This window comes from Nesoenas mayeri (assembly GCF_963082525.1).
Source record: "Nesoenas mayeri genome assembly, chromosome: 16".
NCBI lineage: Eukaryota > Metazoa > Chordata > Aves > Columbiformes > Columbidae > Nesoenas > Nesoenas mayeri.
In genome coordinates this window covers 15,180,168-15,201,232 of record NC_137562.1, presented here as the reverse complement: position 1 = coordinate 15,201,232, position 21,065 = coordinate 15,180,168, and the positions used below count along the sequence as shown (strand labels likewise).

General features: G+C 56.0%; 1 protein-coding gene across 10 annotated transcripts; it reads left to right on the top strand.

Annotated features, from left to right (window-relative positions):
• Positions 1–3,748: 3,748 nt before the first annotated feature.
• PXMP4 (peroxisomal membrane protein 4) lies at positions 3,749–18,094 on the top strand. Of its 10 annotated transcripts, XM_080354941.1 has the most exons (10): positions 3,749–3,884; positions 4,277–4,339; positions 4,937–5,135; positions 5,758–5,868; positions 15,306–15,396; positions 15,970–16,189; positions 16,533–16,685; positions 16,803–16,917; positions 17,029–17,233; positions 17,474–18,094. In XM_080354941.1, exons 1-10 carry the CDS (start codon positions 3,769–3,771, stop codon positions 17,722–17,724), a joined length of 1,524 nt encoding a protein of 507 aa, XP_080211067.1. In that variant the 5' UTR covers positions 3,749–3,768; the 3' UTR covers positions 17,725–18,094. The 10 variants fall into 10 exon arrangements, 8 of the variants coding, with proteins under 8 accessions (XP_080211067.1, XP_080211068.1, XP_080211073.1 ...); XM_080354945.1 differs by lacking the exon at positions 3,749–3,884 and having other exon boundaries at positions 4,307–4,339; positions 5,083–5,135; XM_080354944.1 differs by lacking the exons at positions 3,749–3,884; positions 4,277–4,339; positions 4,937–5,135 and adding exons at positions 7,376–7,417; positions 7,511–7,563 and having other exon boundaries at positions 5,809–6,017.
• Positions 18,095–21,065: the final 2,971 nt, after the last annotated feature.

Genomic DNA, 21,065 nt, shown 5'->3' with positions numbered 1-21,065 from the left:
ATATAATCCACAGCATTTTAAAGATACTCTAAATGCTCACTTCTCCTACATCTCCAGTGTGAAGCAAGTAACACTATGACTCCTTGAGCACCTTTTTTATCATTTCACCAGGAAGAGGTTGCAAACGCTGCTTGTGGCCCTGGCAGGGAGGCGAGCGCTGCTCTGCAGCTGCTGGGGAGCAGAGGGCACGAGCAGCTACTGGAAAGCAGCGGATGACGCTGCTTCACATGCTACCACAAAATTCCCCCTGTGCCTATGGGAACCCTTCCACATAAATCACAGGGAGGCCCAGCAAAGCTGCAGGTCCAGTTCTGCAAGCCCTGGCTCGCACAGAGCGCTGCAGCCACCTCGCAGCACAGCCCCGCCGGCAGAACAGCACTGGAGCACTCCTGGGGGGATCTTCTGACGCCGATGGAAGCCCTGCTTTCAAATGGACTTCCTCTCCTACAAAAACCCTCCTGTTCGACTGCAAAGGCAGCGCTGCAGGCTCTTGTTGGCACAGACGAACCAGAGAGTGAAAGAGAGCAGTCATTCTGCAGTAGAAATAAGCCAGCAGGACACAAAAGAAAAAGGAGGATCAAAAATTCAAGTTTCGTATATTATGGGGATAATTAAGAACAGCTTGCATCGACGCTTGCACTCTTGCTGTGCCTGGCACTGGACAAGTGGGTTTCCTTCTGGAACACAGCCAGATCTTCCAAATAAAAAAGCCACATGATGATCCTGCTCGCAGGAAGAAGCTTCAGGAGAGTCCAGGACCTGAAGACAGGTGACAACGGCGCAGCAGCATTGTCAGTGTTACATTCAACCTTCTGCCGGAGAATAGTGGCCCAGGACAACAGAAATACGTTGCACTTCATTCATTCGGCAATTTGTGCAAATGTCCGTGGAGTCCCTGCAGTTTCACAAGGTAAACACATGACGCCACGCTTAACAGAGGGAAATCGCCAAGTTCAAGGTTCAGTAACCCACGAAGGCAGTTATTTGGTTACACGGATGCCGTTCACGGCCATCCACGGATTCCAGGAGAAAGCTTTGGATCGATCTTGCACTCACATCTCTCAGTTTAGAGAGAGAAACAAGCCTGTCTGTTTCACCTAGGTGCTACTTTCCCCTCATGGCCTTAATTTTATGCATCAAGTCCTTTTTTCCTGCTGACACGAGCACCAGGTGCTTTAGTGGCGACTGAAGGCGCGTCTCTCCCCTACCGCACTTGCTGAGGCCACGGCTGCTCTCAGCACCGCACACAAATGCCAAGTCACCATTGACTTGTAATTGAATCAACAAAACAAAACAAACAAGCTCAGCTACTAAAAGCTGCCAATTACTGTGGGCTTAAAAAAAAAAACACGCTTTTTTTCTTAATTTGATGAAATGTTTCGCGCTCCTGAATTCTGCGATGAAACTCACACAATGAGGAGCTGATTGCAAAGAGGAAATAAGGAACCTGATTATACACAGTGCTGCCAAATGCACCAAGTAACCTGACAAAATAGAGAGAAACATTTCTTCTTTGCTCTTCTTTCTGCCGTTGCTATCGCAGGTGCAGTTTGCAGAGCACAGGGTGACGATCACAGTGCAAGGCCTTTCCGCTAGCAGTGTTCCCACATGTAAAGGGAAATACGTGAGTAATCCAATTTAGGAAATAAATGCCTTGTGATATAGATTTTCTCCAAATGGGCTGACTCTGAGCTCAGTATCAGGCTGCCACAGCTTAGCGCATCCAAGAGTCTCCTTCTGATGGCACCTGTCTGTAACACACAGTGTCCCAGTGCTAAACTGAGAGGAACACAAGCGTGACTCATTCACCTACACAGCAGACAGGTGCGGGGAGGATCAGGGACCCCAGTACACAGGGCACGGTGGGGTCCCAGAGAGCTGAGCACAGGGACTGATGGGAGGGCAAGGGGCACATGAGTGATGGGGGTGTCCTGGGGACTGGTGATCCCCTTCACTGGGCACAGAGACAGGGGGGACAGGAGTGCCACAGTGTGCAGGGCACAGGGGCAGGGAGGTGATGGGCTGCCCTGGGGTGGGGGCACAGGAGCAGGGAGGCCATGGGGCGCCTAGGGGTGCAGGGAGGTGATGGGGTTCCCAGGGTGGGGGCACAGGAGTAGGAAGGCAATAGGGTGCCTGGGATGGAGGCCACAAAGGCAGGGAGGTGATGGGGTGCCTGGGATGGGGGGTACAGGAGTAGGGAGGCGATGGGGTGCCCGGGATGGGGGGTACAAGGCAGGGAGGCGATGGGGTGCCCGGGATGGGGGGTACAGAGCAGGGAGGCGATGGGGTGCCCGGGATGGGGGGTACAGAGCAGGGAGGCGATGGGGTGCCCAGGATGGGGGGTACAGAGCAGGGAGGCGATGAGGTGCCCGGGATGGGGGGTACAGAGCAGGGAGGCGATGGGGTGCCCGGGATGGGGGGTACAGGAATAGGGAGGCGATGGGGTGCCCGGGATGGGGGGTACAGGAATAGGGAGGCGATGGGGTGCCCGGGATGGGGGGTACAGGAATAGGGAGGCGATGGGGTGCCCGGGATGGGGGTTACAGAGCAGGGAGGCGATGGGGTGCCCGGGATGGGGGGTACAGAGCAGGGAGGCGATGGGGTGCCGCGGGGCACCGGGCTATCGGGGCTGCTCGGTGTGCAGGGCACTGGGCCGGGCGGTGCGGGTGCCCCGGCGCACGGGGCGGGGGTGGCGGGGGTGGCAGGGGTGGCAGGGGTGGCAGGGGCACACGCCGGGGCAGGGGGGTGACGGGGTGCCCCGGGTGCCGCCGGGGGATGCCCGATGCGCTCCCGCCCCGCCCCCGCCGCGCGCACCGCCCGCCCGCCCGCCCCGGGGCCGCGCCGGTGCGCGCCGCCGCCGCGGGGGGAGCGAAGGGGGAGCGGGGCGCGGTCTCGCGCTGCCGGGAGCCCCCCGCGCCGGGCCAGGCCTCACGGGGCGGCCTCACCGCGGGCCCTCGTCCCGGGCGGCGGCAGCGCGGTGACGCGACGCTGGGCTGGGGGGCGGCGAGCAAGGACAGGCGCATCCCCGCTACCGGCCCGGCGCAGCCCAGCCGTGCTCGGCGCGGCGGCCCCGTTACCTTCCAGCGCCTCGAAGATCGCCTGCGCCATCTTGGAGCCGGGACGGCCGCGACCCGCCAGCCGGAGCGGGCACCGGGAGCGGTGCTGCCGCCCGCCGCCAGGGGGCGCCCTCCGCCCGCGGCAGGGCCCGGGGAGCGCGGGAGGGGCGAGGGAGCGGCCCGGGGTGGGGACCCGCGGCTCTGGGCACAGACACACCGGGCTGCGCGGCGGAGCCTGGCGGGGCTCTCGCGTTTAACTGGGGCCGCGGCGGAGCCGTGCTTCTGGCAGCGCCGCGAGGGCCCGCGGAGGCCGGGCCCCGCGGAGAAGGGCGGGAACTACACGGCGGTCACACCTGCCCCGCTCAGGCTCCCGGCGCGGCGCCTGCGAGTGCCCGCCAAGCCCCCGCCCCGCGCCCGGGCCGCGGGAGGCGCGCGCCCCCGGCCCCATGACCCGCTGCGCTCACACCCCGCGGCGCCGAGAGCGGCGAGCGCAGCCCCGCCCCCTCAGCGAGGGCACATGGGCGGGGCACTCCGTGCCCTCCGCATTGGCTGCAAGGTACACGCTCCCCACCAATCAGCGCTTTAGATGTGTTGCCTATTGGCCAAGAGCGCCGATAGACAGCCAAGAGAGCCTATACGCGCGGTGGGCGGGTCCCCGCTCCCGGAAGCGTGCTCGCTGCCGGCGGCGGCGGCCGGAGCAGCGGGCGATGCGATGGCCGGGAGCAGTGAAGCGCTCCGTGCGCTGCTCCGCGCCGCCAACGCGCTCCTGCAGCAGCGCCGGTACCGCGCCGCGCTCTCCGTGCTCAAGGGCTTCCGCAACGGGGCCGTGTGAGTGCGAGGGGGGGCGCGGGGCGCGGGAGGGGGAACGCGGACGGTGTCTCGGTTCTGCTCAGTCGCCCGGAGGGTCGCGGCAAAGCCATCGTGTGCCCTCCTGTCCCGTGAGGAGCCTGGGGCTCTTGTGGTACAGGTTCAGGAGAGGCGTTTCCACCTTCTTCACCAATAACCCGGTTGTAACGAGGTTTGGGGTCCCCTTTGGGCCTGGCTTGTTGGGGTGCGTGTTCTGTTAAGCCACGGCGCCTAGTTTGCTGTGCTGCTGGGCTGACTTACTTTAAAGTAACATATAGTTACTTAAGCAGCATCTTCGATCTGTCAATAGAATATAAATACAATCGCTTGACAGCAAAATACAAAAAGTTTGTATTATCTGTTCCTTTTTGCAGTTATGGAGCAAAAATTCGTGCCCCACATGCCCTGGTGATGACGTTCCTGTTCAAGAGTGGAAGGTACAAACCCTGGTTCTGTATTTTTGTGTTGCTGCTTAGAAGGTTTTCATTCAAACATTCCATTCTTTGTGTTTCCAGAGGGCTTAAAGAGCAGAAAGATGCATGAGCTGTGGTTGTAGCCCGTTGTTCTGATGGTTACACGTATGCACACACATACACAAATGCTCAGGGGTCAGCCACTGTGCAGTGGTGATGAGAACCAGGGCAGAAATCAGCAGGAGCAAACAGCAGCGCTCTGCTCTGCATTCCAATAAGGGAAGTCAAGCTATAGCCAAGCATGTTATGGCTTTCCCTGCTTATGCCGGAGGTTTGCACTTTGTCAAAAAGTAATGAAAAAATAATGAGGAAAGAAAAAAAAGGGTTCCTTGACTATTCGTAGAATTAGTCAAAAGCACAGCCCACAGCATAGGTAGAGCTTTTGAATATATTCTGATGGGTGAGCCAGAGTTGAAGGACTTGTCCTCCTTCACAAGCAGACGTTCTGTGGGGTACCCGACCTACCAGTCTAACAGGCCAGAGGGGTGGAGTGTGCAGGCTGAGGGACTGCAGTGCTGTTGCCTTTTTGCTCTTCTCTTTTAATTGTCTGTTTCTTTTCAGTTTAAGAGAGAAGCTGAAATTGATTGCTCTGGCTACCTACACTCATTCCCGGAACTTGGCTTATTTTGTGTTCATCTACAAAGGGTTGATGGCATTACAGTCCCGGCTACTGGGGGGAAACATTCCATTTCATTCTTTCCTTGCAGCCTGTATTGGAGGTTGGCTGGTGTTTGGTGAGAACAATCCCATCAACAGCCAGGTAAATGTGTTTGTTGAAAGTTTCCTTGACAAAAATCCCAACAGATGGATGTTTGTGTGCCAGGAAAGGGATTGGTATGGCCTGGCATGTTTCTGGTGGTTTTTATCATGTAGTGTTATTCTTTTATCATATTACTCTTTGCACAAGTTCTGGTTTTGGCTGCTCTGTATTCAAATCCTAGCGGTGGTTGTGTGTTTCAGTTATGCAGTGCCCTGCAAGAACACACCTCCTGTCTGGTTTTACTGTGTCTGGCCTTCCAAGTGTGTATCTGCTGGGCAGGTCGATGTGACTGCTCTGTCAGCTGCTCTGGGACTCTTGTATCAGCAGCAGCATTTGAGGTGACAGTGACTGAGCAAAGAAGTTGTGCAACGGCAACGATACATTGCATCTAGTGTAACTCATTGATTACTAAATTAGATCACAGAAGAGAAGCAGAACTTTGAGGACACGGGGAAGACACAAACATCTCCAGTTATAAAGACTGTTTGATACATGAACCTACAACCTGTTCAATGTTAAGTGGAGTGAATTGTTTCCACCCCTCTTGCTTGCCTTGTAGCTTCTAAATCACTTTACCTGGACAGTATTCACCTAATGTTATTTGGGTTTTCTCTTCACACAGATCATTATGTACCTGCTCTCTCGTATCCTATTCGGCTTGTCTCGGCTGGCAGTGAAGAAAGGCTGCATCCCACAGCCAAAACACGATCCCTTCCCGCTTGTGGCTGCTCTGGTATGGGGGACAGTTCTCTGGCTCTTTGAATATCACCGGGAAACTCTGCAGCCTTCCCTGCAGTCCTCCATGACCTACCTGTATGACGACAGCAATGTATGGCATGACATTTCTGATTTTCTCATTTATAACAAAAGGACAGACAGCAAGTAGGTGGTTCCTTGTAAAAGACCTTTGAGTGGGATGGCACCTTCCAGCAGCTAAGGGAAAAGATTGTTCTGTTGCTCTTGACTGGTGATTTTTTTAAATTAACATCTATCAAGCACAGTTGCCTCCTGCAGACCAGCCAAAATATTTTAATCAGTCTTCTCTTGGCTCTGTTTAAAGCAAGGAAATACCCCACAGAAACTTGTTGCAGTCCTCAGTGAGGGTAAAATGCCTTGGGAATCTTGAGTTAAAATAAGTTGGTGGTTTGGTTTTTTTTTAAAGAGGCCTCGTTTTCTCTACAAGTATGCGTTTTCATTTCTTAAAGACACTAAATATACTCACAAAATGACAGCCTAACAGTGGGGAGTATGTCTAATCATGAAAAAAAATGTTCTAGGGATTGTCTGAATGCTCGCAAGACAGAACCAGTTGTGCTGCTGTGCTCACTGTGGTGTGATGGAAGTGAGGGACCTGCTCAGGTCTGAAAGCTGGGACATCATTTCTTGATTACTGTGGATAACTGGAAATATTGTTTAAACTATCACAAGGACAGCTGTGTACTCCTAAAGAGCATTTCTCTGTGGTTTTCCCCTCAGGGAGACAATAAGATATATGAGGATAAAACTGTTAAGATAATCTGATACAAGCCTGGTAAATCAGGCTCAGGACTTATTTTTGCTTGGTATCTTTCATGCATTTGGGCTGAATCTGGCCCTCTGCAAAGTGCGCTAATTAATACCGTGTAATTATTTTAAACTTACTTGTAAAGTTTTTAAAAGCTGCTTGAACTAAATACCAAAAACAGTTACGCAACTTAAGCTCCTTTGAGAACAGGCTGAGGCGCGTTGCACGCCCTCGGATATCACACTGTCTGCTTTATACGGAGAAGCAAGTAACACTTTTAACAAGCACTTTTATTTTGGTGGAAGATAAGCACATGGGTTTCTCTTGAGTCCGGAATCTGCCCTCGGCAGCAGTGCCGTGCGTCAGCTGTGATCAAACTAACGCATCTGTAGTTTGTGCAGCCTTGTTGCTGAGCCAGGTTGAGGCCACAGGTGAAAATACAAGTGAATCTTCCTCTTGAAAATACACTGCAGAGCCCCAGGGATAGCACAGCACATGCTTGGGAGGAAGATTGACTAGATGGTTGAGAAAGAACAAAAATTCCCTTAAAATAATAAAACAAGCTGTTAATAGTACAGAGCACTTAGACTATACCATGATTGTAACACTATACCATTCACTTAATGATGTATGTTAAAATACATTAAAATAATCCCTGACTCGGTGGCTTTATGTGGTGATTCACAGGAGAGTCACTAAGCACCTTGTGCTAACCATTCCCTTTTGTCTCAATCAGGACTATTTTATTCGTTCCTTTTATACCTCTCATTTCAAAAAGGTCAGTGCTCCCTGTCCCCATCCACTTTTCCATCCTGACCTGACCCTGTAGTTTCCTCATCCCCCTGATGCTGTTCTTCATTATCTTTTGCAGACTCTGTGCTCTGGGACTTTGTTGTATTTTACGGTAGGACTGAAACGGTACATGTAAGTTCAGGTAGCTTCTGAGTAGCAAAAAAAAAACATCCCAGTTTCTTCTTAAATCATTCTTTCTTATCCTCCTAAGCTCTTTTATTACTATTTTGCATCTTCTGAGTGCTGCTTTGCTCTTTATTTTTTCACTCTCTGTGTCAACAAGAGGGAGAGTTAAATGTTGCCATCCCCCTGCGTTGGTGCTGCGATATTTGGCATTGAATCGTGTTCCGAGTGTCTCAGATGGAGTAGGAATAGAGTCTTCTGGCTCTTGAACTGAATCTAATGCTGGATCTACCTGTGTTTGCAGTGAGATCTTGCAGCTGCCTTGTGCTTATTCCATGTAAATCTGTGATATATTTCTCTCTGGTGCCCACAACAACAGTTACCTGCAACTTTTAATGTCACTGTCTGTTATGGTCTGGACTGGCTACTTGAATTTGCACATGAATCAGTAATTAATCAGACCCCAGGAAAGCTATAGAAGTTTGGAATTGGTTTTGTTCCTTTGCAATTAAATACTTCAGTGCAGATAAGCCTAAAGATTCAAATACAGAACAAATACTGAAGCTGCAGGTGAGGTCTGATTTCTTTATAAATACTGTATCTTTATTTGCAGCACTGCTGGGTATCTGAAGCAGCGTGAGTGCAGCACTCTGTTTTTATGTCAGAAGCCTCAATATTGTTCCAAATAAGAACGGTAACATTCTGCTAATATTGCTGAATTCCTACAAGCTTCAATGGGATTTCAGAAAACCCTTCCAGAATCTCACAGCCATGGCTTGAGAATTTCTCCCTGGAACTACCAGACTTGCAAATCCCTGACCGTGTATAATTATTGTAGCAAAAGATGGTGAGGCTGGTTATGTGAACCGAGTGCCTATGAGAAGTTTTTGAGCTTTTTAATTTATAGCTGGCATTCCTTTCTCTGAAAAAGGCTTGTGATTCCCTTAGAGGCGAAATAATTTCCTTCTAATAGTTCTGCTGCTGCAACCATGTGGCTGCTTGTGAAGCGCTTCTCTGGCCGTGTGAAGGACAAGTGACCCGTCCCGTCCTTTTTACACTACCGTAGTGTGTTTGTCGGCAAAACCAAGCCAACAAATTTTCCGTATCAACCCGGCAGCGGTGGCCATCAGTCGCCCTTGCTTCAAAATGCCCTTTTTCTCTTGGGAATCTATCGCCAACCTCACTTTCAAAGCCAATTGTGCCCGAGCATCAAACCATCTGTACTTGTGCTCCAGGAACCAGCTGCCGTCCCTGGAAGACAAACCACGGCTGGTCCCGGGCGCGGGTGCCGCGTTGCAGCCGTCGTCAGCCAGCGATGCGGACGGTTGGTTTTCCTGCTGCGCCGGGGCAGGACGTTAAGCTGCAAGTCACTTCTTTCCCCAGGGAAGTAATTGGAACAGTTTTTCAACGGCACCAGCCCGCACTGGTGTTCCTGTGACCAGATAGCTGGGGATGCGCCCCGTATGCTCCCGAGGTGTCGGAACAATGCGGGCGTGTAGTCAGGAAGTGAACTAGAAGTAATTTGTCTGAGTCAGACTTTTGGGATACATAAGTTCCACTCCCTGCCCTCCCCCAGTGCATTGTGTGAGGAATTGAGTCCTCTGTTTGTGCTCCTTTTTTATTAGCATTAAAACCAAAAGAAATAAAGAGACAGTTGGGAAGCCACCTGTGAATCGGCCAAATGCTGAAGAATCACAAAGAATTGCCATTTTCTCCCCCCAGCCCTGGTGGGGTTTGAATTTCAAGATGAACATGGTTTTGTTTGTCTCCATCAACTTATTTCACTGTGTTATTTCTTTCCCAGCACCTGTGAGGTGCTGAGCGCCTCTAAAGAGGAGCAGCGTGTCACAACACTTAGCTCAGTTTGTCAAAAATGAGGATTTCTGGATAAAATCAAGGTGTTCATTTTAAAATGATGCTTCTCCTTTTGGACTTTAAGCCTCTTTTAGAGGCAGTTTTAAAGGTTAATGAATCAAACTGATCAAAAGTGTTCAGCAAGCCTTCAGTAGCAGACTGACTATACTGAGCTATTAATCATTTATTTTATGAAGGAACAAAGCAAACGCGGGGTTATTTACTGCTGCTGCATGCTGCCCTGGCATACCCACTGTGCTTCCCTGCTCTTTGGAGGACAGCTTGTGAGCTTGTGTGCTGGCCGTCAGCATCGCTGAGGAACCCTTTCCGGGACAGTTACATTATTTAACAAAGGTGAAAATTCAATGGGTGCGTGACATTTGGTTTAGGTGAGGTTTTCTGTGCTGTGTTTGATCCTTTCAGTTAAGGGGAGGATGTTTCTGAAAGAAAAAGCTTGTGCTTGTCTAATTAGGGCCACGGAGAAGTGTTCTTGGGAGTTGTGGCTGCTGTAAGGTGCAAGTCTGTGTTCGCAGTGTGACAATGTCCTTTGTCCCTGTCGCCATCCCTGTGTCTGGGCAATAACCACAGACAGCTGGATCGGGGGAGAGGCTGCAGAAGAGCTTTGGTGTTGCTGTTACGAGGCTTTCTTGCCCTGATAGAGTAGTTCAAGCTCTGCTTTAAACCGAGTTGAGCGGCAGCAGAAGCGTGGGGATGGTCTCTGGCTGTTGACAGGGACCAAAGCGGGGTGTCCTTGGGGACGCCTGTGACAGCAGAGGGTCCTGGGAGCCACTGTGGGTGGCTGGTGCTGGTGGAGTGACCAGAGCCCCATGCGGATCCTCTCACCGGGAGAAACTGCTGTGACCCAAACCCATTTTCACTGCATCAGCACAAACACGACCTTTGGATAATCACCCGAGCCACACGCGGTTCCCTTTGTGTTTGTTTTCCAGGACCGTGGCAACCTGAGCAGAATGGGTTGGGTCTGTGCTGCTGGTTTTGAAATCCAGCAGATAAGGGAGGAGAGAAAATGAGGCCTAATGCTGCGCAGCATAATGTCTGTCTGGCGCTGTTAATATTTTAGAGGTGCTAATCTTGAATTTTCAAATTGTATGTTCATACAAGATTGTTGGAGGATGTAACTTTTCTTCTCCACTTCAAAGAATTTTCATCTGTCTCATTTCCGTATGGGACCAATGATGAGGAGGGGGAAAAAGAACTTAAATGCTCTATAACACAGGTGGCATTACCTCTGCTTTTGGTATATATTTTGTTTTCAGGATTGCTGTATAATCCAGGCTCTGATTTGCTGACAGTGCAGAATAAAGCTAAGAACATAAACTCAGGTAACTTGTAATTACACCAATCAGAATGCTTGTAGAGAAATATCTCAGTTTTTGGTTTCAAAATGTGCAAAAGAGGGGACGGTGGGTTGTTGAAGTAGCTCTGTCCACTATGAATTTAGTTCTTCTTGGACAGTCGGTGTAGTACATCGACCTAAGGTTTTGTGCCGGACTAATTTTTACATTATTTCTGTATCATCTCTTTTTGAATATCACAATGCTGTGCTTTCTATAGTAATAAAAAAACTAATTGTCTTTTTATTGTCATCATTATTAAGCTAAAATATATGAAGTAATGCTCAATTATTGCATGTTACTAGTCATGTATGTAGAGAAATTGTGCAGAGAGTGCATTTTTGGCATCGGTTGTGCTTGTAGGCAATAGCCAGTGCTGCTCAGACCGCGCCAGCAGCTGTAACTAGGGCAGCCTTGGCTGCAGAGCCAAATGGGGGCACTGCCATCCTGGTGTTTCTTTTGAAGCATGAACTTCCTGTGCTGTGGCACTGTTTGGATGGCTTAGCACGGCCACGTCGTCAGATCGACTGAGTCCAACCGGGGCTAGACCGGTTCTTACACATACAAACCGGACACACTCAAACGTGGTGTCAGCGGGAGGGAGTGCAACCAGCTCCTGCGCTACAGCTGGCAAAGCGTCCGTCTGTCCCACGGGGTGTTCCTGGGGTGACGTGGTGACAGGACAGACTGCTCCTCGGTGCCTTGCGGTCTGCCAGGAGCGCAGGTGAGTGGTTGCAGAGAGAAGTCAGCTCTGTCGGTGGCTGCCAGAGCAGGGCGCAGGTACAAGGCGCTGGACACCGCTCTGAGCCTGCTTCACCTGTTAGCTAAACAAAATAAGGACATACACAAATGGGCAAGGACAGTAAGTGTGCTTCTGGGACACCTCTGGTAAGGTTAACAGAGCGCAGGGATGCAGGTTTGCATCCTGCCAGCTCTCCTCTGGTCTGCGCCTGCTGCCACGAGATGATTTTGGAGCGTAGATACCAGCTCCGAGTGCAGCCCCGCTCTGCGCTCTTCCTTCTGACGCCCCTTCTGAGCCTGTCTCGATGTGCCAAAACCCACCCAAACTGAGTGATGGCTGCTGGGTAAATCCAGCTGGGGTACAAAGTGTGTGAATCGCCATCCTGATCCTCTCCTGACCAAGTGGGGCCGTGGAGACAGGGCTTTATCTTTGTGCAGCACCCGCCGGACAGCTAATCTTGGGAGCGTGTCTGCACTCCTCAGCGGGGCTGGCAAGGCCGGGACGGGGCCGCAGCTGTGCAGGAGACGGGATTCATCTGCTTTCCCTCATATGCATGCAAGAAAAGCCACTGCCCTTCCTTTTCCCACCAGCATTTGCCTTTCATTTGTCTTCGCAACAGCCCTTTTTCAGCGCTGCCAGCACTAAAGCCTTGGAGAAGTTGCAGTGCAGCCAGGCAGCTCGGGGGAGAGGCGGGCAGAGCACAGTCCGCTCCCCCCGAATAAGCTCCCGCATGAATTAGGGGGAGAAAGAAAGGGAAAAAAAAGCCTTTGTGAGCAGAGCGGCAGCAGCTGGTGCAGCAGCTGTGTCCCAAACCCTGCGTCACCCCAGGAAGCGCCCGGCCGAGGCTCCCGGGGAGGGGGCGAGCACTGCCAGCCCTTGGCTCCCACTTGGCATTGGGGGTTGCTTTTTTCCCCCCTTCCCAGATGGAAGAAACATTAACTGTGTGCAAACATCTGGTCTAACTGTTGCTTATGCTTCACAGTACTGATGTTATTGCAGTGCAAGGGCTCCGGAGAGCGGCCCCTTGAATACTGGAAGGGCCAAGCGTTAATTAACTGTATTAATTTCCTTTAAGCAAGGCAGCATTTCTATTTGCTCTTTGTTGATGAAGAAATGAGGCACGGAGAGGTGATACAATTGGTCATGGATACGCGATATGTTACTGGTGTATTTAAGGATGTAGGAATCCTGGGAAATCATGGTGCTACTCTATGCTGGGGAATTGCAGCCACTGCCAAAGTATCTGGCTTAAAATCCCTTAAAGTCTGAAACCTGTTAGGCCAGCACAGGAGCGCTGCATGTCAGGATCTGCTCCGTGGCAGAGGAGTTAACTCATCGCTGTGAATGCCTCCTGCATCCCACGCACCGCTGGAAAAAACACCCTGTCTCCTGTATCCCAGGCAGGTGGGGATTGGCCATGGAGCCGAGGCCAGCGCTGGCCCACAGCCCTGCCTGGCAGTGCCCAGGGGCTGGGGGCCCTTGAGGATGTGTGGGGCAGCTTGTGGGGGGCACAGAGAGGTTAAACCCCGGGCTTGGCTCAGAGGGGTTTTGGGTAAATGGCCAAGACCCACATTCTGCCCATGAACTTGAACATCTGTGTGCATCAAGATCAGCGTGGCCAGCAGGCCCAGGGCAGTGGCTGTTCCCCTTGACTGGCCGGTGGGGAGGCCAAACCTCAAATCCTGGGGTCAGTTTTGGGCCTCTCACACCAAGAAAGGGCTTGAGATGCTGGAGCGAGTGGAGAGAAGGGAACGGAGCTGGTGAGGGGCTGGAGCACGAGTGTGATGGAGCGGCTGAGGGACCTGGGGGTTCAGCTGGAGAACAGGAGCTGAGGGGAGACCTTCTGATCTCTGACCTGCCTGAAAGGAGCTTGGAGCCAGGGGGGTCGGGCTCTGCTCCCCAGGAACAAGCGCCAGGAGCAGAGGAAACGGCCTCAAGTTGCGCCAGGGGAGGTTGAGATTGGATCTGGGGAACAATTTCTTCCCCAAAGGGCTGTGGGGCATTGGAACAGGCTGCCCAGGGCAGTGCTGGAGTCACCAGCCCTGGAGGGGTGAACAGACACAGAGATGAGGTTCTCAGGGACATGGTTTAGTGACCATGTTGGGTTAATGGTTGGACTCGATTTTCTTTAGGGTCTTTTCCAACCAAAATGATTCTATGATTCTGTGATCTCTGGGAAAGGCCGAGTCTTTAAATGCAGGGTTGCTTTGCTAGAAGGATGTATATATATTTTTTTCCTTTTAAAATTTTGCCCTCTCATGCAGCAGCCGTGTTATCAGCGCCCTGCACGCAGGAGATGCTGATGGGGGGAGCTGTCTATGCCGTGTCTCGTGGGTGGATTATCATCCGCGGTGGGGCCACTCCCGGCTCTGCCTGTCGTCCCCTCTCGGGGGGCGGTGGCGGTGGCAGAGAGGGGGGGGACAGCGGCGGCGGCCGCCGCTGTCCCCCCCCCCACCTCTGCCACCGCCGCCCCCGACCCCGTCCCGCCGCGCCCCGCCTCGCTCCGCTCCGCACCTACGCGGCGCCCCCGCCGCGTCCCCGACCCACCCCCCGATTGGCCCCCTTACCTTCTTGCGGCGCCGCCGATTGGCTGCCTGTCAGCGCGTCCGGCGCGGCCACCCGCCACCAATAGGCGGGCGGCACCGCCCGTCTCTCCGGCGGTGCTGACCAATAGAATAGCTCGCCCGCGGAACGCGGCGGCAGGCACAGCCAATGGGCGGGCGGCGGGGAGGCTCGCGCCGCTTTCGCGGCAAAAAGGATTTGGCGCGCAAAGGCGCGCGCGGGGCTGGCGCGCCGAACAATACGGCGGCGGGCGCGGAGCCGAGCGGAGCGGAGCGGCCCCGCTCCCCGGCATGGGCCGCGCCCCTGCCCGCGCCCTGCCCGCCGCGCCGCCCGCCGCCCCGGCGGCCATGTGAGCCATGGCGGCGGCGGCGGGTGGCGCGGCGGGGCTGGCGGCGCTGCTGGGCAGCGCCTCCCCGCACCTCCTCATCGTCTCCGCCGCTGAGGAGCCTGCGGGCGGCGACGGGCACCCCGACACCGACCTCCTGCTCTTCGCCACGCCGCAGCCCGCCTGTCCCGGCGCCGCGCCCAGACGGCCCGCGCTGGGCCGCCCGCCGGTAACCCCCGGGACAGGGACGGGGAGGGGGCGGTGCGGGGGCGGGGGCTGCGGAGCTCGAGACCCTGCGGGTTCCGGCGGGGCCGTGCAATGTACGGGGCCGTGCGATACTGGACGGCATCCAACCGGGTTATCTACCGTGCCGTGCAATACTGGGCCGCATCTAGCCGGGCTATATACCGTGCTAGAAAGTGCTGTGCCAGGCCGTGCTGTTCTGCTCTGCGCTCTACTCCGTGCTGTGCCGTGACACAACCTGCTGTACCCTGCTAGGCTGTGCCATGCCATGCTCTATACCCTGCCCAGCTGTGCCGTTCCGTACCGTGCGGTGCCACGCAGCCGACACCTGCCGGGCGCGGCCCTTCCCCAGCTGCTGCTCCGGAAGCCGCACGCCCGGGCGCTGGGCCGCGCTTTGCCTCCCCCTTCTGAGGCCCACGCCTGCTTTGGGGTGCTTCCCGCAGCCTGGTGGGGCCCCCCGTGGCGGAGTCAGCCCCCGGTGTCCCTGCTGGTGTGTGTGGCAGCTGCTCCTGTCAACTGAGCCCTGCCGGGAGCAGGGGCTTCTGTACCCTGCAGTGCCCCTGGGGGAATCCCTCGGGGGTCCCTGACAGCCACCCTCCGTGTCTAGCACTAGGGGGGCAGTGGGGCCATGGCAGTGGCTGTTCTCTATGATGAGCCCTATCCCTTGCAGGTGAAGAGGAAGCTGAACTTGGAGACGGATCACCAGTACATAGCGGAGAGCCTGCCAGTGGGCCGGGGCAGGGCCAGGAACCCCGCTAAAGGTACCAGCCCTGCTCCCCATGACCCTCCAAACTGGCCCAGCCCAGAGCGGTGGGCTCAGCCGCCCCATTCTGTTGCCCACGGCCTGAGCTGCGCCTCTGGGCTCATCCCTGGCTGCTTCTCCCCACCCCTTTGCATCAGTTTGGAAAGGCTGTTCCTGGGGCCAGACTGTTTCTGTCCCATGCTGCTGTCCCCTGGGCTGGTGGCACAGTTGTCCTGCCCATGTGCTGGGCACCACACCAGCTCCGTCCTTTCCTGTGGGATGTTGGTGCAGCATCCTAGGTGGACTCACCTCGACCCTCCATCGTCTCCCCTCAATACCTGCCTGATGCCTCGGTGTCACAACCAAGCTTGTGCCCATGACTGAGCAGGAGTATTGGAGCCCGTGCTGGGCTGCAGGATCCTTCCCACAGAGGACATTGGGAGCTCACCCTGTTGCCCTGGGAAAGCAGATGGGTTTTGTGATGATAGTCCTGGTCTCTCCTCCATGAACCACCTGTGAGCTTGTGGGGGGTGTCATGGGACCTCTCAGCTCCAGCGCTGGCTAAATCATGGTTGTCCTTGGTGGCTGGCAGGTGCCAAGTCTCCTGGGGAGAAGTCCCGCTACGAAACCTCGCTGAACCTCACCACCAAGCGCTTCCTGGAGCTGCTCAGCCAGTCTCCTGACGGCGTGGTGGACCTCAACTGGGCGGCAGAAGTTCTGAAGGTGCAGAAGAGGCGCATCTACGACATCACCAATGTCCTGGAGGGCATCCAGCTTATTACCAAGAAGTCCAAGAACAACATCCAGTGGCTGTATGTCCCTTGGCTGGGCTTGTGGGGGTGTAGCTGGCTGTCTCCTGGCATGGGGTGGTCCCCTGGGCCAGGCTTAGGGTGGAGCAGGGTCTTGCTGGGATGAAGAAGCTCAGAGCGGTGTCACCAGAGTATCTGCTTGGGGTTGAGTGGTGGCTTCCCGTTCATGTGGTCCTGCGTCCAAGGTCAGGGAGGGGACTCCAGGGCTGTGCCCTACTGGGAAATCCTCACAAGGCTGATTCCCTGGGTATGGGGTGGGATTAAGCCTGGCCCAGGTGGGGGCAGTCATGGTGTGGGGCAGGGGGAGCCGTGGGGTTTGGCTCCTGATGGCCGCGCTGCTCCTCAGGGGCAGCCAGGCCACCGTGGGAGCCCCCAGCCGGCACCGGCTGCTGGACAAGGAGCTGCGGGAGCTGCAGGCGGCTGAGCGGCAGCTGGACGACCTCATCCAGATGTGCATGGTGCAGCTGCGCCTGCTCACCGAGGACCCCGCCAACCAGCAATATCCTTCGGTGCGGGGCTGAAATGGGGCTGCCTGGGTGGGGGGGACATGGTCAAGCCCTATGGTGAGCCTGGCTGGGTAAAAGCCTTCTCGTGTCTGCTCCTTGACCCGTCACACTGCAGCCTACGTGACCTGCCAGGATCTCCGCAGCATTGTGGACCCTTCAGAGCAAATGGTGATGGTTATCAAAGCTCCTCCAGAGACCCAGCTGCAGGTCTCAGACCCAGCGGAGGTGAGTTGGATCCACCTTCTGCTCCCCACGTCTGCAGAGCCCTCAGCAAAGCCCAGTCCATGCTCCTCGAGCATCCTTGTGCCTCATCTCATTCCTCTCCCCTTTCCCCAGGCTTTCCAGGTCTCCGTGCGAAGCACTCAGGGCCCCATCGATGTCTTCCTCTGCCCCGAGGACAGCTCGGGGGTCTGTAGCCCAGTCAAGAGCCCCTTTAAAGCCCCCTTAGAGGAGTCGTCTCCCAGCCGTCCGCAGCCCAGAGCCTCCCCGCTCCTGCATCCCGCCCAGGACGCCAACATCCCGCTGCTGCCCAGAGAGCAAGGTGGGCAGCCAGGGCTGGGGACAGGAGGGACCTGGGGGCCAGGGGGGCCTGGGGACAGGGATGCTGGCACGATGTTACAGGGGCTCTTGCTGGTTTTGCAGCTGTGAGCCCCTCTGCCATTGGCACAAGTGAGGAGCTGGAGTGATGCTCGGTCACCTCAGCAAGGCAGAAAGGCAAAAACTGGTTTTTGAGGGGTTTTTTAAGTATGATGGGATTAACGGCTGCTTCCCATCCCCACAGAGACGCTGCTGGCGGGGACGAGCGGGCTGCCCGGCAAGTGCCCGGTGGAGGAGGCGAGCCTGTCTCCGCTGGCCTCCATGGACGCCCTCCTGGACCAGAGCAGGGAGGATTTTTCGGGTTTCTTGGCGGATGAGTTCATCAACCTGTCGCCGCCGCAGACACAGGATTACCACTTCGGCCTGGAGGAGGGCGAGGGCATCAGCGAGCTCTTTGACTGTGACTTTGGGGACTTCACGCCCTTGGACTTCTGAGGCTCTGCCCAGTGCTCGCCGGGGGCTGCCAGGCGCGGGGCCCCCCGGGCAGGCAGCCCCTGCGGCTGCGGCACCGCAGATCCTCTCCCGTCCCTTTTTGCAATATTTTCTTCTTACCCTGCAGCCCCCGAGCGCAGGGGGGCACGGCAGCATCCCTGGCTCCAGCCCCACCAGGGGGATGCCAGACTGGGGGTCCCATTTCAGGGGACCCGCCTGCATAGGGCCCTGATCTTGGGGGGGCTGCTTAGGGCAGAGCCACTGTCCCCCCGCCAGGTGCCCGTTACAGAGCTTTAAGCAGTCCTGTGTATAGGTTTGATTAATTTATTATTGTCCCCTGGGGACAGCATTTAATTTCTCGGGGGGATTATGGGGGGGCTGTGCAGCAGAGTGGGGGTGCCAAGAGGTTTTGTCATGCTGGGAAAGGGGTGACGGAGATGTGGGGGGTGCTGGGTGGGGGCTATCCAACCCCCCGAGTGTGGGGGCTGCCTGCAGCCCAGCTGAGCGTGGGTATTTATTTATTATTTATGGTGCGTGGGAGCTCTCCCGGGACACGGAGGGGCAGGAGGGAGCGGGGGGATGATGCTGGTGGGGGGCACACACAGAAGGTCCCGCTGGGGGCTCACCAGCACATCCCAGCTTTGCTCACAGCCGAACTGGGGCTGCTGGCGAAGCCACCGTGGTGGCAAGTGGCTGCGGGAGGGGGAAAGGGCTGGTGGCCCCAGGCCCATGTGCGTGTTCCCTCGGGGTGGGGGACACGCAGGGGTGTCCCCGGGGGCACATCTCTGCAGGTGAGGACCCAACGCTGTCCCCAGGCTTTTCTTCCCCTCCCCGCGCAGCCGCTCAGCCTTTCGGCCCATCTCCCCTTGTGTGGCCCACGGGGGCTGGAAGAGGCACAGGGGAAGAGAAGGGGGTCCCAGGGCCAGGCTGGAGACACACTTTCACTTTTACTGCCTTTTAACAAGCTTGTGTTCCTCTGAGCTTCATGTTTAATAAAGATTTCTACTGATTCCAGTCTCTTGTGCAGGGCTGCACTTGGATGGCTGTGGTGGTTTGGACACAACCCAAGAAACCAAGGGGTTTGGGGGTGTTTTGCGGTGGTTTTGTTTCATTTTTCTTTTCCTTTTTGAACTTGAAATGCAGGAGCAGGGACGTCCCTGCAGGAAGCACTTCGGTCCTCTTGGCTTGTTCTGCGTTTGCGTTTGCAGCTCCTCTCGTGCCCCGCTTTTGGGGCAGTGTTTGTGGGGGGTGTCAGTGGCTCCGTCTGAAGAGGTTGATGGAAACATGGGGCTGATGTGAAACCAGTTTGTGCCCCCCCAGCACCAGCTGATGGCCCAAAGCTCAAGGTCCCCCCGTCCCTGCTCACTGGGGATGAGCTGGCTGCCAGTGGCAGCTCTGACCCTGGGTACCACACATGCTCTGCAGCACACTGTCCCCTTCCTGGGGACCGTGGGGACTGCCCAGCAGGCAGCAGCAGGCCGGGGGTGGCCATGGCCCCCACCCCGGTGGCAGGCGGGACGTGCCACTTCCTTCCCGTCTCTGCGCACTCACCTCCTCCTGCCTGTTTCTCCTTTGAGCAGTTTGGTAAGTATTTTGTCCCCTCCTGTGCTGTGAGGTCCCCTCGCTCCCTCACAGGCAATGGGACCCCCGGTTCAGGCTGGGCTGCTGGCAGGTGCTGGGGTGACACAGCGATGCTGTCACCACTGCCCAGCATCCCTCCTGCCCCCACCCTCACATCTCCATCCCCAAGCCCAGTCCCAGCTCCTCTTGCTGCCACGGGGCTGTTGTTGCTGAGGGACACGTGGACAGCAGCGTGCTGGTGTCCCTGGGTGGGGGTGACAAAGCAGCACAGCTCAGCCCCATCCATGGTGGCAGCTCCGCTCTCAGTCCCCATTGTCACCCCGCAGAGCCTCGTGCTGTGCTCTCTTTTTTGGGGGGAAAAAATACAAGGAAGGGGGCCAGAGGAGCCGTGCACCACAGGGTGTGAAGCTGGTGGTGCAGAGGGCGCAGGTCCCAGGGCTGGTGCCTCCCCAGGGGTGCAAGGCTGGAGCGGGAGCTGTCACCCTGCCGGTGTATTCGAGGAGTGGCTGAGCAGTGATGGTGGCTGGACAAACGTCCCTACAGCCACCTGGGACCGGCAGAGCTCCCTGGGGAGCAGGGGACGTGTCATGCTGTCCCCAAACCCAGTGTCCAGGAGAGTGATGGCACACACAGCCTGTCCCTGTGCTTGAGTGGGATGAGCCGGTGGCTCCCTGTCACACTGTCACCCTATCGACTGGGGCTTTTTCAGGCAATTAAACTGAAAGAGCTTTCCCGCTGCTGCATCCTGCCCAGCCTCCCAGGAGAACCGGGGGGGTCGGGCATGGTCCCCTGTCCCCTGCCTGCTGCATCCCTCTTTACAAGGTCGTTATTTGTCACCTGAGGTGACCGAGGTACTGAAGCTTTTATGATTTACTGTGGGGCGCCCAGCCCAGCCATATGCCAACGCATCCTCATCCCTGCGGTCAGCAAGACCTGGCCCTCCTCCTTTTCCCCTTTTAATCTCATTTTTGTGGAGGGTCATGGTGATCTGCAGCGCTGCCCGAAGGGTGAGACCCTAGCAAGGGGAAGGTGGCCCTGGCTTTCACAGGAGCCTGGGGGCGCAGGGAGAGGGGAGGGGACCCAGCCCAGCACCCTGAGCTCTGTAAGGCTGTTCCTGCGAGTGAGCCAGCCCGCAGCAGCACAGCTTTTCCCTTTCCCCTGGTGAAGGCGAACCGCTCTGATGGCATCCACTGTCATATTCCCTTAATAGGGAACCTCATGGGAGGATGAGCCCTTGGGACTCCTGATCCCAGAAAAGGACCATGTCCCCCACTGCGGCAGCACAGCCCATCTCAGGGGGAACGTGTTGGTGGCTCCACGTGAGCCAGAGCACCACAAAAATAACCGCTCAGCCTCCCAGGGATGATTCATGATGCAGCTGAGGGGCTTCCCTCCTGCTATTTTGAATCACTGGAGAAAGAGATGATTGCTCGTGTAGAGGCTCTTGTTTCGGAAGGCCATGCAGCAGCTTTGGGAAGCGACCTCGAGTGCTGCTCGGTTTTATGAGCTGTCTGTATTGCAGGTGCTTTTCTTCAGCAGGCAAAGTGGACACAGCATGGGAGATGGGTGCCCTGCAGGTCCTCAGCTCCTGTTTGCTCCCATCTCCCTGTCCCCAGCAGGGACCTTGAATGGACTGTACAGCTCTGGGGGTGCCCAGTGTCACCGGGTTGCGGTGGCAGCCCCATTGGCACCAGCAAACACCGCAGCAGGCAGGCAGGTGTCTGTGGGCTGAGCTGTGCCTGATGGGGACATGGTGCTGAGCC